This window comes from Delphinapterus leucas, chromosome 2 (assembly GCF_059928025.1).
Source record: "Delphinapterus leucas isolate spDelLeu-1000000601 "Yukka" chromosome 2, BTC_Dleu_Yukka2, whole genome shotgun sequence".
NCBI classification, from domain to species: domain Eukaryota; kingdom Metazoa; phylum Chordata; class Mammalia; order Artiodactyla; family Monodontidae; genus Delphinapterus; species Delphinapterus leucas.
Genome location: NC_143130.1, coordinates 172,986,327 through 173,005,933, shown reverse-complemented (window position 1 = coordinate 173,005,933; position 19,607 = coordinate 172,986,327). Strand labels below are relative to the sequence as shown.

At 46.4% G+C, this 19,607-nt stretch overlaps 1 protein-coding gene across 1 annotated transcript; it reads right to left on the bottom strand.

The window, feature by feature from the left end:
• Positions 1-4,611: 4,611 nt before the first annotated feature.
• BDKRB1 (bradykinin receptor B1) lies at positions 4,612-19,092 on the bottom strand. Its single transcript, XM_089908181.1, is given in 1 exon segment — positions 4,612-19,092. A coding segment is annotated over 1 exon segment (1,188 nt). The 5' UTR covers positions 10,756-19,092; the 3' UTR covers positions 4,612-9,567.
• Between the last annotated feature and the right edge of the window lie 515 nt (positions 19,093-19,607).

Here is a 19,607-nt window from a genome sequence, read left to right as displayed (position 1 = left end):
AGTCTTTCTGAGGACTTCAAGCCCAGAAGACAGCCTCTCAGTTAGCTCTGAGGGACTGCTCTGAAGAGGTAAGGGAGGAGCCAGGATACATAGGAGTTTTTGCAATGAAGACCAGGTAGTTGAACTTCAAAAGATTACTGTTAATTAAAGAAAATCAGGTATCTCAAGTTAAGGACTTCAGCACTTTTCTGTGTATGGGAAGATGCAAGAGTCTGGGCTCCTTGAAACCATTCCTTTGATGTGCCCCTTAGCTATCTGGGACCAGTATCCCCTGCTTTCCCATCCTGATTCCCCTCAGGGTACGCCACTGGGGGCAGATGCCATGGCTGAGGGCTGGCAGCGAGGTCATTTGTCTCCATCCTGAGTTCCCTCAGGGCTCACCATCAGGGCAGCTGTAGTGGCTTGATGGCTGCAACATCCTTTGTTTAGTAACATGGCGGGCAACATTTTAACATCACACTGCTACGTGCAGAGATGTTAATGCAAGAATGTCTTGACTCCAGACCCATGCTCTTAGCACAGACTCTGTTGGAATTACAATCAGTTACACTCCAGGGTAATTTGATACAACCAAAGTTTGGATATTATATTTTCCTCCTTGTTTGTTTACATTCCCGAAAGCAGTTCCTGCTGTAGCAAACACATTAAATTCAGCAAACATTGCTGAGTAGTGAGGCAGGATAGTATAATGTAGTGGTTCTCAAAATGAGTCCGTGTATGGGAATCAGCTGAGGAACTTTTAAAAATTCCAAAACCCATACCACACCCGAGACCAATTAAATCACAATATAATGTATTAAATGTACTTTTTGAAGGTGTACTTTTGAAGCTCCCCAGGTGACTAATTGCAGACAAGTTGGGGAACTGCTGGTGTAGTGGCTAAGAATATATATTTTTGAGTCAGACTGCCTGGGTGTGAACCCAGGCTGCATTACTTGTTAGCTGTGTGGCCTTGGGGAAGTTGCTTAACCTCTCTGTGCTTCAGTTTCCTCCTCTATAAAATGGAGCTAATAATAGGGTTGTTATGAGGATTACGCGAGTTAATCAGAACAGTGTCTGACACAGAGTGAGTACCATCTAAGTGTTAGATACTGTTACTGTTTCTCGAATGCCTGCGGGGACATCTTGGGTAGCATCTGGAAATAAAAGTCAAGGAGGGTGCTGGAGGCAAAGTCTTTTGGGTTTTGGGTTTGCTGAGAAAAATGAGTATTAGCACAACCTTACAGTAAGAATTTCTAAGGCTGTCAGAAGAGGGTAAAACATTCTTTTAAATTTAGATTTCACTGAGGTATAAAGGAAAACACGACTGCTCCTTGCCAAGTACTACCATTGCTTCCAAAACCTAATGTGAGCATTTGTCAGCCCGGATGTGGCCCCTTTATTTTTAGAGTGATGGAGACCTCAAGGCTACAACTCAAAAAACACTTAACATTTAGTAAAAGTTAAGCACAATACCGCCCCCCCCCAAATATGCTATTTAAAAATCAGTATCAATGTCATAGCTCTATAGTTAGAAATCCTCTTTTCATTTACAACAAGCACTTCTAAGGCTAATTAAATACCTCCCTTTCTTCTCCATGTCAGTTTAAACTTAAGTTTTACTTACTTCCCCTCACCCCACCCCCATTTTCTTTAAAATAATATTTTCTTCAAAACCCTCCTTAATCCTTCATACCAGATTTCATTTTGAAAGCTATCTTCTTAGTCTTTATGTCTTATTTGCTGAGCTGGGGTTTCAGCCAACTCGCTACCCCAAGGATTGACCTTGAGCAAATCACTGAACTTGGCTGCACCTCAGTTTCTCAGTAGTTTTGATACCAATCAGTGTTCTTGGCCTTCTCCAATCAACAGAAATTGACAAGAGGCCAGACAAGAAATTCGGGCAAGGCTTATTGGGGCCCATGTGGTCACAGGAGGGATTGAGAACTAGTAACAGGTTCCCTTGTTTGGTCCCTAAGCAGAGGCAAGCTCATTCCTTATATGCGGTGAGGGTAGGGTTGTGTCCAAGGGTCAGGCTAGAGGGTGGCTTAGGGGGGTTGCCCACCCCTTTGGTGGTGTTGAGTGCAGGGGGCAGTACCCTGCTTTTGCTCCCAGTTCTTCAGAAGTGGCAGTTGGGTTTTTTGGTCTTTTTGTATCTTTTGTCCAGAATTTGCCCCAACTGTGCATACCCGCAGTTACTTTTTAGTCTGTTATAGATTCTTTGTATTTTGTATCTCGAGGAGATGTTTGTCCAGGTGCAAGCATTGCAGCACTGCAGCAAAGAGTCCCAGGTTCCAGCCTTGAGGCAGGAGATAGATGGGCCCCCGGGGCAAACAGTTTGAGTTTGGTCCTGTGGACGGATACTCCGAGACAAGAATAACAGGACAATTGAGAGAGGAGGCTGGGCCCTGCCCAGATAGAAGTTAAGAGACCACATATTCCTCATTCTCAAAGTCAGGAGACCTCCCCAACTACACATGAACAGAAAGGCTCGTTGGAGGTCAAAAGGGAAGTGATGCTAAGTGGCTAAATCTACCCATAGTCCTCTTCAGTAGAATCCATCTTGGCTAAGAGATGCACACGCACACGTGGGAAGATACTGAGATACACCAAATATGGACTTTTTGAACTAAGCAAATCAAAATGATTGGCAAAAGGAAACCCAGAAGAAATGCCCCATAAAAGTCAAACTGCCACAAGGGCACGACTCTCTCTTTGAGCCTGCCTGTGTGTCTATCCACATGTACTGTACATTTTTTTTCCTAATAAATAATTTATTTGTTTCACTACTTTCCTTCTTTGTGGGAATTCTTTTTCTGCAAAGCCGTAGGGCCAGGGCCTTGTTGCTGACCACTGGTCTAGTGGCTAGGATTCGGTGCTCTCACTGCCGCGACCCGACCTCAAGCACTGGCTGGGAACTGAAACCCTGCTTCAAGCCGCTGCTGGCCGAGGCCACCCAAGATCAGCCTGTCTCAGTTTATCTGTTGGATGGATCACTACGAGGGGAAACACTGAATCAATGATATGTGACACCCATTTAAAATTTGAGTGGCTCTTGCCAATTGCTCTCTTATAGAAGTTGTACCTACTGACGTACCCACCAACAGGGCTCAAGAGCAATTGTTACCTTTCCACGTTTCCATGTTTTGTTAAGCTTTGTAACCTATCTGTTGTAACCCATTCAAGGACCTGCTTTGAAAATTTGTGCAGAAACATTTCTGGGGAAAGAGCACTCTTCCTTCGAGGCCAGCAGGGGGCGACCGCTCCCCTCCTGAGTGGAACTTTGGTTTCCAGCATTTGCCCCCTACAAAGCCTCTGCAGCCCATCTGAACCTGCGCAAATTCTGACCCCGCACACGGTGGGAAGGTTTTGGAAAAATCCTATCCCTACCCTTTCACAAAGCTAGTCTGTGGCAGCGTCCTCTTGGTCGAGGAAATGGCTTAAATTTAAAATAAAAATGTCATTTGATTTCACAATTAATTTCTCCCTGTAAATACTGGTTTGAGCGGTAAAGCACAGCCAGCCCCTCTCTCAATCCCCGAGGCTTGTGAAAGGTGCCCTGGTGCAATTTTCACAATAGGTTGATAAGGGAATATTTGGGGCCTGAGACAACAGAAATGTGCTTTATATTCAGATAAAGATTTTTTTTTTTTTTTTTTTTTTTTTGCGGTACGCGGGCCTCTCACTGCTGTGGCCTCTCCCGTTGCGGAGCACAGGCTCCGGACTCGTAGGCTCAGCGGCCATGGCTCACGGGCCCAGCCACTCCGCGGCATGTGGGATCTTCCTGGACCGGGGCACGAACCCGTGTCCCCTGCATCGGCAGGCGGACTCTCAACCACTGCGCCACCAGGGAAGCCTGTTATCTTTGTTACTGAGAAGAACTCACTTGGACAGTGTCACTCAGGCATGTGACAACAATGGGCTTCTTAGTTCTGAATCCCGGAATCAGGCTGACTTACCCACACAGACCCAGACAGTTCTGACAGTTTCCCACCTCTGAGGAACAACCTCATGGCTGAGAGAAGCCCTGCAGAAGGGTCTGCAGACAGCACTTCCTAAAGAGTGAGTACGGAGGAGGGAACTGCACTCTGTAGGCTCAGTTCTTTTTTTTTTGAAACTGATCAATCAGATAAATCACTTTTCTTCCTTGGAGAGGAGTAAGGGGTGGGCAAGAGGCCCAGAGTTTAGGGAGCACTCCTTCCTCATTGAAACCTGCTGAATCAGTGAGGATGAGCTAGGTTCTGCTGCAGTAAAAAACATCCCCCAACTCTGTAGCTTAAGAGCAACAAAGGTTGATTTCTCACTCATGCTGCATGTTTAACACAGGGGCCCTGCTCTTCTAGTCCTTCAGGGGTCCAGGCTGATGGGCTGTACATCTTAATGACACCACGGGTCTTGACACAAGTCCCCACGGTTCGCTCTGGCAGAGGAAAGGAGGTCACAGAGAATTCTGCTCTTAAATGCTCCTGCCTAGAAGTGACACACGGGTGCTCTTACATTGGCCAAAGAAGTGCGAAGGCAACTCTTAGCTTCAACAGGGTGAGGAAGTTCAATCCTCCCACTTCCCAGAAGGACAGGGAACCAGAATTGTTGGAGAGCAGCAGTCATGTCTCGCGCAGAAGAGTGAGGAAGGGTTTCCTGCCCCTTCCACTGCCTCCATCAACACTGGGCAAAGGCACTTCCATTGGAAAGACAAGGTTATCTCAGGGAGTGTTTTCCAGGGAGCCACCTGACAGGGCTGGAGGACTAGACATGGCAGGAGAAGAGCTGGCCCTGATCCCAGACCCCACATGGATGGTGTCACCTTGGGACGGGCAAAGCATTCTGGGCCTCAGTTTTTCCATCAATAAATTGAACAGGCTGCACTGGCTGATCTCTTCCACGTCCTGTGAACTCTCTGAAGGGACGAAAAGTCTTATTTACTCTGCACCCCTATGCCTCGCACAATACCCGCCCTGGATTGAACACTCAGTATGTGTAGTCAAAGCACTGAATGAATTAGCTGCTCTGATTCCATCTGAGTTTGGGAAGGTCACGGTTGGGGTGCTCCCCAGCCCACCATCATTACGCCTATCCCACTGTGGTTTTTAACTCTATCCAAGGTCAGCTCTGTGCCTACTGCACCCCCCTGCTCGACCCCCAGAAGCAGAGCCACTAGCTGACTGGCTGCTTATCACAGGTGGGTGGGTGAACCCAGCCAAGACCAGCGGAAGAACCACCCAGCTGAACCCAGCCCAAGTGGTCAACTACGGAACTGTGAGCTAAGGTGCTTGTTTTAAATCAGTAAGTTTGGGGGTGTTTTTTATGCAGCGATAGATGACCGATACGCTCTTCAGGCTATCGTCCGTGTTCTAGTGAAGTGATCTCTCTGAAACGCAGGCCTGAATATGACACTCCCCTGCTCAGAGCCTCCATTGACTGGCATGGCCTTCTGATACTTTTCTGTCTCCCGAAGCTCCTGGAAAGTAAGCCTGGCCTCTTGCTCATTGCCTTAAATCCAACCCCAGACACAGGGAGCTCTGCCACCATCAAGGCAACTCAAATGGTGGCGTCCCTGGCACTCAGGTCTCTTCTCTGAACTCCCAGCCTCGTGGGCATCCCTGGTCTGGACAGAGCCCTGCCCCAGGAGTCCAGCTCACTGGGTAACCTTGGGTAATTCTCCACCCATCTCCGGGCCTTGGTGTCCTTGTCTGTGAAATGGAGGGGCTGAGCGTGATGATATTTTCTTTTTTTTTTTTTTTTTTTAAACATCTTTATTGGGGTATAATTGCTTTACAATGGTGTGTTAGTTTCTGCTTTATAACAAAGTGAATCAGTTATACATATACATATGTTCCCATATGTCTTCCCTCTTGCATCTCCCTGCCTCCCACTCTCCCTATCCCACCCCTCCAGGCTGTCACAAAGCACCGAGCTAATATCCCTGTGCCTTGCGGCTGCTTCCCCCTAGCTATCTACCTTACTACGTTTGTTAGTGTGTATATGTCCATGACTCTCTCTCTCCCTGTCAAAGCTCACCCCTCCCCCTCCCCATATCCTCAAGTCCGTTCTCCAGTAGGTCTGCGTCTTTATTCCTGTCTTACCCCTAGGTTCTTCATGACATTTTTTTCCCCTTAAATTCCATATATATGTGTTAGCATACGGTATTTGTCTTTCTCTTTCTGACTTACTTCACTCTGTATGACAGACTCTAGGTCTATCCATCTCATTACAAATAGCTCAATTTCATTTCTTTTTAAGGCTGAGTAATATTCCATTGTATATATGTGCCACATTTTCTTTATCCATTCATCCGATGATGGGCGCTTAGGTTGTTTCCATCTCCGGGCTATTGTAAATAGAGCTGCAATGAACATTTTGGTACATGACTCTTTTTGAATGTTGGTTTTCTCAGGGTATATGCCCAGTAGTGGGATTGCTGGGTCATATGGTAATTCTATTTGTAGTTTTTTAAGGAACCTCCATACTGTTCTCCATAGTGGCTGAACCAATTCACATTCCCACCAGCAGTGCAAGAGTGTTCCCTTTTCTCCACACTCATTTGTTGTAAAGCTGGTTTGGTGGTGCTGAACTCTCTCAGCTTTTGCTTGTCTGTAAAGGTTTTAATTTCTCCATCAAATCTGAATGAGATCCTTGCTGGGTAGAGTAATCTTGGTTGTAGGCTTTTCTCCTTCATCACTTTAAATATGTCCTGCCAGTCCCTTCTGGCTTGCAGAGTTTCTGCTGAAAGATCAGCTGTTAACCTTATGGGGATTCACTTGTGTGTTATTTGTTGTTTTTCCCTTGCTGCTTTTAATATGTTTTCTTTGTATTTAATTTTTGACAGTTTGATTAATATGTGTCTTGGCGTATTTCTCCTTGGATTTATCCTGTATGGGACTCTCTGTGCTTCCTGGACTTGATTAACTATTTCCTTTCCCATATTAGGGAAGTTTTCAACTATAAACTCTTCAAATATTTTCTCAGTCCCTTTCTTTTTCTCTTCTTCTTCTGGACCCCCTATAATTCAAATGTTGGTGCGTTTAATGTTGTCCCAGAGGTCTCTGAGATTGTCCTCAGTTCTTTTCATTCCTTTTTCTTTATTCTGCTCTGCAGTAGTTATTTACAATACTTTATCTTCCAGGTCACTTATCCGTTCTTGTGCCTCAGTTATTATGCTATTGATCCCATCTAGAGTATTTTTAATTTCACTTATTGTGTTGTTCATCGTTGCTTGTTTCATCTTTAGTTCTTCTAGGTCCTTGTTAAATGTTTCTTGCATTTTCTCTATTCTATTTCCAAGATTTTGGATCATCTTTACTATCATTATTCTGAATTCTTTTTCAGGTAGACTACCTATTTCCTCTTCATTTGTTAGGTCTGGTGGGTTTTTATCTTGCTCCTTCATCTGCAGTGTGTTTTTCTGTGTTCTCATTTTGCTTATCTTACTGTGTTTGGGGTCTCCTTTTTGCAGGCTGCAGGTTCGTAGTTCCCGTTGTTTTTGGTGTCTGTTCCCAGTGGCTAAGTTTGGTTCAGTGGGTTGTGTCGGCTTCCTGCTGGAGGGGACTAGTGCCTGTGTTCTGGTGGATGAGGCTGGATCTTGTCTCTCTGGTGGGCAGGTCCACGTCTGGTGGTGTGTTTTGTGGTGTCTGTGGACTTATTATGATTTTAGGCAGTCTGTCTGCTAATGGGTGGGGTTGTGTTCCTGTCTTGCTAGTTGTTTGGCATAGCGTGTCCAGCACTGTAGCTTGCTGGTCGTTGAGTGAAGCTGGGTGCTGGTGTTGAGATGGAGATCTCTGGGAGATTTTTGCCGTTTGATATTATGTGGAGCTGGGAGGTCTCTTGTGGACCAGTGTCCTGAAGTTGGCTCTCCCACCTCAGAGGCACAGCGCTGACTCCTGAATGCAACACCAAGAGCCTTTCGTCCACACGGCTCACAATAAAAGGGAGAAAAAGTAGAAAGAAAGAAAGAGGATAAGAGAAAATAAAATAAAGTAAGGTAAAATAAAGTTATTAAAATAAAAGATAATTATTAAGAAAAAAAATTTGTTAAGTAGGAAAAAAAAAAAAACAACGGACGGATAGAACCCTAGGACAGATGGTGGAAGCAAAGCTATACAGACAAAATCTCACACAGAAGCATACACATACACACTCACAAAAAGAGGAAAAAGGGGAAAAAATCATAAATTTTGCTCTCAAAGTCCACCTCCTCAATTTGGGATGATTCGTTGTCTATTCATGTATTCCACAGATGCAGGTACATCAAGTTGATTGTGGAGCTTTAAACCGGTGCTTCTGAGGCTGCTGGGAGAGATTTCCCTTTCTGTTCTTTGTTTGCACATCTCCCGGGGTTCCACCTGAGGGCATCTGTTCTTCGCTCAGACCGGACGGGGTTAAAGGATCAGCTGATTCAGGGGCTCTGGCTCACTCAGGCTGGGGGGAGGGAGGGGCACGGAGTGCGGGGCGAGCCTGCTGATAACCCTAGAAGGAGATCATCCCCTTTCCCTCTGAATGCTCCAGGTACTGGGTCTGTGTCACGCGCATGCGATTTCTCGTTTACTTTTTTTTTATACTATAATTATTTCGATCTATGCAAGTTCCTTGTGGATAGGCTCTCTAGCTATGTCATCTCTCTAGTCCTAGCAGTTAACTTAGAACATTTTGGATGGGCAGGCAAGTGGAAATGTAATAAGAGATGCTTACTGGAAACTTGTTTCCTACTGCTGTGACAAATTAACCATAAACTTGGTGACTTAAAAACCACAGATTTATTATCTTCTTCCAGTTCTGGAGACCAGGCATCACTGGGCTGAAATCAAGATGTCAGCAGGGCTGGTTCCAGAAGGAGGCTCCAGGGAGGATCCATTTCTTTGCCATTTCATGTCTCGACAGGGGACCTGCAATTCTTGGCCTGTGGCCCCTTCATTGTATCCCTCCAGCCTTCTCTGTCTCTGACACTTCTGCCTCCTCTTTTTATAAAGACCCTTGTGATGACATTGGGTCACCCAGATAACCCAGGATAATTTTCCATCTCAAGATCCTTTGCTTAATTACATCTGTAAAGTCCCCATTACCCTATAAACAGTTACAGGTTCCAGGGACTAGGTCCTGGTGATCTTGGGGTACCATCATTCAGCTTATTACAGTAGTATTTATTACGTCAGTAATAGTTGATGAGGAAGTCACACTTCTTGGCTCCCTGATGCTTACCTTTTTAAATACATTTATTTATTTTATTTATTTATTTTTGGTTGCGTTGGGTCTTCGTTGCTGCGTGCAGGCTTTCTCTAGTTGTGGCGAGTGGGGGCCACTCTTCGTTGCAGTGCGTGGGCTTCTCATTGCGGTGGCTTCTCTTGTTGCGGAGCACGGGCTCTAGGTGCGCGGGCTTCAGTAGTTGTGGCTCGCGGGCTTCAGTAGTCGTGACATGTGGGCTTCAGTAGTTGTGGCTCTCCAGCTCCAGAGCGCAGGCTCAGTAGTTGTGGCGCACGGGCTTAGTTGCTCCGCAGCATGTGGGATCTTCCCGGACCAGGGCTCGAACCCGTGTCCCCTGCATTGGCAGGCGGATTCTAAACCACTGTGCCACCAGGGAAGTCCCTCCCTGCTGTTTTAATTCCGCCAGAAAAGTTGAAGGATTTCTTTTCTATGGGACGTGGAGATTGGAGTCAGTCATCTAGGGATGCATCGTTTATAAAGTTCCCAGACCTTGGTCCTGAAAAGCCGGCCCCAGAAGACATAAATCACTGGATTCAGGCAGCTGTTGGTGAAAGCAAAGAAGTTGGCCCATTGCAGGCCCAGGTCGGTGAAATTCTCCCAGAAGCAGCCTCTGACAGCCCGCACCTCGAACAGGAATTCCAGGAAGGCAAAGAAGTGGTAGGGTGTCCAGCAGAGCAGGAAGGCAGCCACAAGCAAGAGGATCAGGGCCGTGGTCTTGCCATCTGTGGGCCCCCCGTGCCTTGTCTTTCTGACCTCCCCCCGCCCTCGCAGGGCTGCCAGGATGTGACAATTGAAGAAGACAATCGCAACCAGTGGGAGGAGGAACCCCAGCACGTTTAACTCCACCATCCTTGCAAAGGGCCAGGCCTCGCTGGGGTACAGCAACACACAGGCGGAGATGTTCAGCTCCGGGACAGCTTTGACGGAGCGCAGCAGGAACGTGGGGATACTTAGGAGGCCCCCCACGGCCCAGATGAGCACGCAGGTGGCCTGAGCCCACCGCCGTTGCCGCCGCCTCCGGCTGGCCATGGGGTGCACCAGCACGCAGTAGCGGTCCTGGCTGATGGCCACCACCAGGAAGATGCTGATGAAGAGATTGGCCTTGATGACACCGTTGACCACGTGGCAGAGGAGGGCTCCGAAAGGCCAGTTGAATTCCTTCCAGATGTTCTCTGCCCAGAAGGGCAAGCCCAAGACGAACACCAGGTCGGAAGCCGCCAGGTTGGCCAGGTAGATTTCTGCTGCGTTCAGACGCCGTTGGGCCAAGAGAAAGACGGACAGCACAAAGAGGTTTCCCAGCAGCCCACAGAAGCAGATGGCGATGATAACTGCGGGTAAGACTCTATGCAGCAGGTCCCAGGCTTCCTGAGCGCTGTCGCAGGACGTGGCATTTGGAGGCGGGAGCTGGCTCTGGTTGGAGGACTGGAACTCCAGGAGGGTCCGGGAGGCCATCCACGGTGACCTGCAATGAACTTCACAGAGCATCACACGGGAGGCGGCCAATTCTAGCCTGCAGCCCATCCAGCGTGTCCCCAGTTTTGGAAAATAAAGTTTTATTGGCACACAGCTGCATCCATTCATTTACCTTTTGTGTTACAACAGCAGAGTTGAGTGGTTGCCACTGTGGCCCTTTGGCCTGCAAAACTGAAAATACTTACCCCCTATTCCCTTAGAGGAAAAGTTTGCTGACCCCGGGTATAAAGGAAAGGACCAGGGCTTTTGAAACCTGAGTTCAAATCTTGACGTAACTACTTGTTGTGGGCCACTTAGACCAACTGACTTTTATTTTCCTTTTTGAACATTGGACCTAATTGTATCCCTCTTGTGGGATTGTGGCAAGGACTGGTGAGTGTATCTGTGGAGAGCTTGGCCTGGTCGCCTGGCTTAGAGGAGGCACTCAGTGGAAAGGGAGGATGAGTCTTATTTACAACCATACCATTATTATTAGCAGTGTTTCATTACACAAAGTACTGGCACAAAGTAGGTGCTCGTGTTTGATTTATGGAGCACCTACCTTGCACCAGTACTTTGCCAGGTGCTGGAGATACGGGGAACAGGGCCCAGCCCCCTGAAGGTGCTCACCATCTAGAGGGAGGCAGACATGGAGACAGTGGTCGATGACCGAAGATGGAATGAAGCAAGGAAGAGGCCCGGCCCTCAGGGATGCTGATCCACTGGGACGGGGACCAGTAGGGTGGAGGAGGTGAAGGCAGTAGTAGAAGGTGGGGGGTTTCTGGCACTCCACACCTAAAATTCCTCCTCCCACCTGGATGAGTTAATATATGCAAAGTGCTTCAAAGAGTTCCTGGCTCTTTGTAGGCACTTGCTACCCGTTAGCTACCGTTATCATCATCGTTATCCTTAGTGATGCCTAAGAGTCCTTCCCTTCAACTGGGCAAAACTCATAGTATCCAACACAAGATACTGCATAAGAGAGCTGATCTCGGGAAAATCTATTCGGCTCTGCAGTCTTAGGCAATCACTTTGTGTCTCTGAGCCCGACTTTCCTCATCTGCGGAGGACGTGATGACCTTCTCGCTGTGACACTGTAACCCACACACCGTGCCATTCACATTGGGTAAAATCCATGGGTCCCTCCATTCATTCATCCACTGGACAAGTATGTACTGAGCACACACTATGTGCTAGGCACTGTTCTAGGTGTTTGGGACATAGCAGTGAATCAAACAAGCAAAACCCCCTGCCCTCAAGGTGCTTCTAGCCTTGTGGGAGGAGAGAGGCAATGACAATAAGTATACTGAATAAACCTGTTAGCCGGGGAGGGGCAGCCATGGAAGCGGTGAGATGTGATCAGGCTCTAGGTATAGTCTGAAGGTAGAATCACCATGATTTCCAATCGGATATGGGTTATGACAAAAGAGGAATTGCATGATGCTTAGATTTCTGGCCTGAGCACCCGGAAATAGGAAGCTGCAGTCAACTGAACTGGAGATGACAGAGTGAAGATGGAGCAGGTTTCTTGGGGAAGATCGGGGGTTCACATCTGGACATGTGAAGGCTGAGCTGTCTGTCGGACATCAGATGGGGATACTGGGGCAGTTGGCTACACAGCACTGGTGTTGGGAGACCACGTCTGAGACAGTGATACATCATTGGGAGTTGTAATCACATGGATGGTATTTGGTATTTAAAGCCACAGGACTGGATGAAATCACCAAGGGAGAGTGCAGGCAGAGAAGAGAATCGGCTGCTGGGCTGCCAGTTGACAGGTCAGCAGAGGACATGGGAAATGAAGGGTTAGGAGGCTATGACATATCCGTGGCTTACAGGGTTCTGACCCAGAGCGTATGGAAGAGAAAGAACACTCTTCTTTTGTCATTGATTTCAGGGCATAAATCCACAATGAAGTATTTATTTTGTTATTTGGCAATACTTTTCAATTTTGCAATGAGTCCTTCTGGCAACAATGAGCAAAAAAAGAACGTCTAATGACAATTTAAGTCCTGAACTTCTGTCTCTCAGGGAAGTCAATGATGAATGTGTAACTTGCACAAAATGTTTATATCGTGATGGGGGCTGTAGTGCTTTCCCTGACCACAAGGAAACCTAACACAAAGCTGCTACTTCAGAAGTTGGTATTTTTCAAAGATCAGCCCTAAGACGTTGATTTCACCCACATTACCACAGAAGATGCTGTGACTTTTCACTCAGAGCAAACGACTGTCCTTAAAGTTAATTCAGCTCATTTTTAGTGTCAGGTTATCTTGTGCGCACACAAAACTGGAAGTGATGGCTGATTAATGTGACGGCTCCATAAGAAATCCACGGACAGTGAAATGGTGCCAGTTTGATACCAGTATCCTCAGAGTCTTCAAATAGAAAAATCAGTCAATTCCAATCATGACTCAATTTTTTTATCCAGTTCATGGAATCAAAGCAAAACTTTTGAAAGTTCACTCTGGCAAAGTGAAGCAATGGACATTTTGTGAATGCAAAATTCAGTTTAAATTGTTCACATTGGAGAGCAAGTTGTATTTTTCTGATGATCACCCACATTTTGGTGGGGCCCAGTGTCATGCTAACAACAATATCCTTGCTAAGATAAGAGACCGATGAAACAGAAATGTATTTTGAACAGTTCATGGTGCACACACAATTTGTAATTGCATATAAACGAGTTTCAGTATTTTACCAATTGATATGGAAGTTATATTTGACAAGATTTACAAAATCCTAAAACATAAGATTTGTAGTTCAGAATTACTGAGCTATGAACTTTTGTGATGAAGTTGATGAGGAATTTTTTTTTGGCCGTGCCGTGAGGCTCGTGAAATCTTTGTGAAGTTCCCCAACCAGGGATCAAACCCACGCCCTCGGCAGTTAAACCACAGAGTCCTACCCACTGGATCGCCAGGGAATTCCCTTGATGAGGAGACAACTCTAGCATGCATTTTCTTTCTCTGCTGCCCATCATAAATCAATTTTAGAAGACTCTAAGTGCCGTAAAATGTTACTCAACTATTTGTTACAGCAGAGTTGAGAATTTTTGTAGAATTTTGTTCCAAATGGATGAGGAATCTTCGAACAAGTATTCAATGAGTGGAGCACTAAAGCAGCAGCTTTTAGAGCTTTTAGCAGACTGTAGTTACTGAAAACAAAATTTTATGCAGAAAATAATTGAAATTTATAGCTAAAAAGGCAAGGGAGAAAATGATCAAACTAAGCAATGAGCGGTCAAATTGTGCACGAGGTTTAATTGTTGAATTTTATAATGAGCTTTGGAATGTGTCAATTTGTGGGAAGCATCTTTTCAATTGGAGAAGTTCATATGTTGTACAAAATTGAGATGAAATTGGGACAGCCCCTGATCTGCAACATCTAAATCTGACAAAGCAATCAAAACTTATAAATAGCTACAGCTTATCTGAAGAGTTTAATGTGGTGAAAATATCTGTTGAAGGAACTCGAACTAAGGCAAAAAGACAGCACCCGTGAAAATATCTGGGCTGAAATATTTACATAATTCCATATGCAAAGAATTAGACTTGAGAATAGCCTCTGCTTGGCAGAATTTGCTCAGAGTTTATCAGATACCTCAACACCTGCAGAGAGAACATTTTCTTCATTAAATATTTTCTGGTCCAAGAGAAGAGTCAATTGAAGGTGCTAATTTAAATTTATTAACCATAAAATTTGAAGGAAAAAAAGTTCAGGCAATTATATGGAACCATTAAAAATAATAAGACCATATTGAGAGAAAAATACATTCTCTGGAAAATGCCAAAGACATATGAGAGTCAGGTACAAGCCCAAGAAGCTAACTGTAGCACTTGCGTATGTACCCAACCTAATTATTTTGCTTATGTTATTTTTCAATGTTCAGTTAATTAGCATAAAGAAAATCTTTCATTTTGCCTTAATATATGTAGATGGATGAATATATTTAGACTTCTCTGGAAAAAATATTTTTGACTAGAGCTACTTCATAACTCCATTAATGTAATATAACCAATTAGTTGGGGGGGGGTGTGTGTATACATATACATACATGTATATATAATTAAATATACATATTTTTTAAAAATAGCTTTTGATTAGAACTACTTTATAACTCCATCAATATAATATAATCAGTTTTAAGTGCCTTGTAGTAACTTGCTTTGGCAGCCACAGGAAAGCAATACACTCGGATACCTGGTGGCCCCTCCATGCCGCCTCCCCCTGGCAGCCCCCTTGTACTACACACACATGTGGGAACTGCTTCCTAAGACTGCCGTTGGGCCTCATGCCATTCCTTCCTGTGTGCTTCTCTGCACGTGTTAAGGAAGCTCTATGTGCCATGGAAAACCCGAGCATCTTCGTCTCAGCCCCAATCTCCCACCGACGCTGGGGCTGCAGAGTAAGCCCCTGATGCCAGATCTGACCCTTCACTGTCAGCCACACCTGTGATCTGTGGGCTGTGCTGGGCTTTAGGTAACCTGATCCTGACAACATGCCTGGGAGGAGGGATGGCTGTCTTGTGCCCATTGTACAGATGGGCAAACAGAGGTGAAGAGAAGTGAAGTGACTTGCCTACATTCATACGGCGTTAGGAGCCAGTCTGTTTATACATGGCTCTTCTTCCAGGCCCAGCTCAGGGTCAGGCCTCTTTTACCTAGCGTGCTATGACCATAAAGAGAATGGGCCTGGTGTTAGGGAGCCTAGGCTTGGGTCCTGGGGTCACCAAACTGTGATTCTGGGCAAGTCAGATAACTTCTCTGAGCCTCAGTTTGTTCGTCTGTAGAATGGGAATAACGGCAGTTATTACAAAGAGTCATGGTGAAGCTTGAAGGAGATTATACCTGTAGAATCCCCTTGTAGGCTGCAAGGCATCAAATGTGAAGCTCAAATGATGATGACCACCACGACAATAATAATGGTGATGACTACGGTAGTAATAATGTGACGATAAAGTGTCCTGGTCCCTCCGAGTGTAAGCAACCTCTCTGGTTGTCGGAACACGAGGTTAGAAAGTACCAAGAGACCCCTTTTCTGCTCTCCCTGAGCTGCGGAACAGTTCAGGGATTACCTGGCACCTAGCACACGGGAAACTAAGGAACTAAAATTCCGGAAAGCTGAGTTCCAGGAGGGCCTGACTTCTTGGCAGTGGGATTCTCGTTCGTCTCCAGCCTTGGAGCTTTCACCACCAGGAGGTTTAAGGAGAAGCTGGAAGGAGGGAAGCGGTTCGTTGTGGACGCTGAGACAGACCCCGGATGTGGTCCGCTTTGCTTCCCTCCCTTTCCTCCTCCAGGTCACCTTGAATGTGTGAGACAGGGGTTGAGTCCCCTCTGAAATGTGGGTGTCTGGGCAGGAAAGGGTGGCTTTGGGAGGCAGTGGAGGGGGCCTGGCTCCTGTGTGCTCCTGAGGGACCACAGGTCAGCAAGAGGCAGGGGCTGCCCGGGCACCGCCAGACCAAAACATGGGCTGTACCCCAGAGCCGTGCAGTCGGCAGGATGATGGTCCCCAAAGATGTCCACATCCTAGTCCCTGGAACCTGCAAATATGTTCCCTTACATGGTAAAGGGGACTTTGCAGATGGGGTTGAGGTAAGAATCTTGAGATGGGGAGATGATGCTGGATTATGGAGGTGGACTTGACGTCATCACGAGTGAAAGTGATTTCATTTATAAGTAAAAGAGGGAGGTAGGGGGCGGTCAAAGGCAGGAAGAGAGTAGAAGATGCTATGCCATTGGCTTGGAAGATGGAGAAGGCGCCATGAGCTAAGGAACACAGGCAGCCTCTAGAAGCCAGAAAAAGCAAGGAACGGCTTCTCCCTTCGAGCCTCCAGAAGGAGCACAACCCTAGCCAACACCTTGGCTTTAGCCCGGTGAGGCTGATTTTGAACTTCTGACCTCCAGGAATATCAGATAACACATTTGTGTTGTTTGAAGCCACTAGATTTGTGCTAATTTGTTACAACAGCAACTGGACAGTAATACACGGGTCAAGGCTTCACCCTGCCCAGGAAGCCAGGAACTGTCACCACCTATGCCACCAGCAGAAACCTCTTACTTCAGCTCGAATCTGATTGGTTCAGCAGACACTGCCCGCCGTCCCATGGGACCCGGCTGGGTCTGTGGCCACGGCATGTGTTTGCTCAAGCCGAGCCTATTTTCAGGAGGTCGTCTGTACCAGCTGCTGCCTGTGTTTACGTAAAGTTGGCCAGAGAGGAGAAACCTTCCTTTGTTGGTTCCGAGTCTTAGCTCTGATATTTGCCTGGCACATAGCACGTGGTCAAAACCCAGCAGCTATTAATATGATTAGTCATATTTGATCTTATCTGAAAAAGTCAAGAGTGACATTGGGCAAGTCTACTAGAGATGATCGATTCTGTCATTTCTATGTGATACTTTCTGAGTTCTGCACATTAGAATGTTGGTGCCGCTACTTCTTCAACAAATTAGCCTTCTTCAAATTAATTCCAGTTTCAACAGTGAGGTGATGATAAAGGCATTTGAAATACAGACATAGATATTAAAGGATGTCAACCCAATCACATCATAAGATACTGTTTTCAATCCACAAATAACCCAACCGGTTATTGGCATTATGAAATTTTGTAAGCGATCCTGGGGAGACCAATTTGATTTTTATAAATTGGAATTTGTAGACTGTAACTGGTCAGAGTCCACACGGAGCTCTGATGACTGTATTCAGCTTCTACGTGTTTCCCGTGACCTTGAGGTAAAGAGCTGCTGGAAGTACCCTCCTGTTCCAAACATCCTCCCTCCTCCTCTTCTGGAAAAGCATCTAAAACCCAAAGTAGGCATGGAATACAGTCTCTTAAATGGATGCAGAATTATGTTTTTTTTTTTTAAAAACATACAACAACAGAAAGCTGAAAACTCTGCCAATATTAGTTGTAAAAGGAAAAATTTTTCCCCTGAGATATGGATCTTCTCTTATATTTTACTCTTATAAGAGAGGGAAAAAAAGATGGTCATTTACTTACCCAGACAAAGTGAAAGAGGTCACAACTTCAGCTGGGCTTTCTGATGGTGAGAGTGGCCTTTGGAGGTATCTTCTGTTCTGGGAAGCCCTGTGGAAGTGTGGTGGCCTTAAATTACGTAACTCCTACTCCAGTGATGTCATCGGCTGGACTGCTGAAAAAGTGAGTCTTTCAGACAGAGGAAACAAGCTGGAATTTTGAAAGAAAAACAACTTTGCACTTTGGGGCTGAAAAGTGATTACTCAACTACCATCTCCATCTTGAATTTCGTAACATCTGGGAAGGTCCCGCGATCCTGCCCAAGAACGATACGGTGACCAACATGCCCTTAAAACACATTTTGGCGTCGCTGAGTCCCCACAAGTCTGAGTGATGATTTTACCCATTCGCACTGGGGACCCGAATGCTTGGGGTTCTGCAGCAGCTTTTGTGGGAGCTGACTTGAACGCCCACTTTTGAATTTTGGTCACGAAGGGTACATCACCAAGAATCCACCACTGTGGACCCCATTAAACAAACAGTGAGCCACAAAAAGCTTGACTCAGGCAATAGGCAGAGCTGAGTAAGGTCAGATGCACTTTTCTGTCATCTTCCCTGGCAGTTCTGAAGTCTGTTTTTGATGTGAGTCTGCGGATATCAAGTTGGACCACTCAGGGCCTCGTGTTCAGACAGTCTGACATTTCTGGCTGTTTTTGAGAGTCAGACCTCAAGAGCCTTTGACCGCATGCCGCCTACTTTCTATCTTAGCCCCTAAAAATGAAGATGTTCTAATCTCCCTCCCTAAGTTCAGGAGAATGCTTCCACACCAGTGCTCGATTCCAGCTTCTGGAAAGTGACTCCCAAATCTCAGGCCTCAGTCCTCCCTACACCCTAGTCCTGCCTCTTGGACGCTCTGCTTGTATTTCTTGATGTCACCTTGAGCCTGGCGTGTCTGGAGCAGAAAATGTCCCCTTTGTCCTCAGAATCTGGCCTCCTCACCGTGTTTCCCTTTTCTATTACTAACACCTCACTGGAGATAAACTGCACTTTTGAATTTCCTAGCAGTTTTCTCCCATTGCTGGACATCTTAAAATTGTGGAAGCAGGTTGAAAAAAAAAAAGGACACTCCAAGGATCAGATGTGTATTTTAGGGAGGAAGCTGGAATTTATCTTTGGGGAAGGGCCCTTCGTATCAGGAGAGATCGGGGACTTTTTCAGTCATGCAGATGTTAGGTGAGTGCCTGCCATCATTTTGGGGTAGATTTTAACTAGAGAAATGTCTCCAAATCCCAGTCATCAGTCCTTCCTAATTAGTAATGTAGATCAGAGTCTCACCAGCCAGACCTGCCTTTGCAGAAGGTGGTTGGCTTTTCTCCCTTTGATGTGAGTTTACACAGGATTGTTTCTGAGAAGTATCTGCTCTCAGGAGATGTCTGCCGGCTCCAACACAGGTTTACCCACAGGATATCATGACTCCAGCCCTGCCGGGAGGTGGGGTGCACAGGCCTGGCCTTGGCTTTGCCTCACGTGGAGGACAGACTGTGAGAAGTGGCCTGTGCGTGGCAGGGCCACGTGGCCAGGACTGTCAGTATGTCACATGCCACTAGTAAGGGCTGAGTAAGTGGCACTGTGAGAGCCCTGCCAAGGCCTTGGGGAGCCCCACCCTGTGGAGGAATGGAAAGTTCTCTGAAGAAAATGGATGCTTCCACTGTTGCTTTCCGGGATGGGAAAAGGGAAGTGGGCCTTGGTGCAGGGAGGAGAGGGTCTCCTTCTGCCTCTGGGGCTGTGGGGTGTGGGAGCCTGAATTCTGGGGTCTGAGGGCAGGGTGAGGGAACCCCACGTGTAGGAAGGGACCACAGATCCCTGGAACGTGGAGAAGATGCGAGGAGGCTGAGAGTGACATGGCAAAGGCCTGGTGTGAGCTGTTCTGGGTGGAAGTCCCCTGGGCACTGGGACCCTTGTGGGGAGGTGGGCATAGGTATTCATAAAAGCAATAGATAGAAGT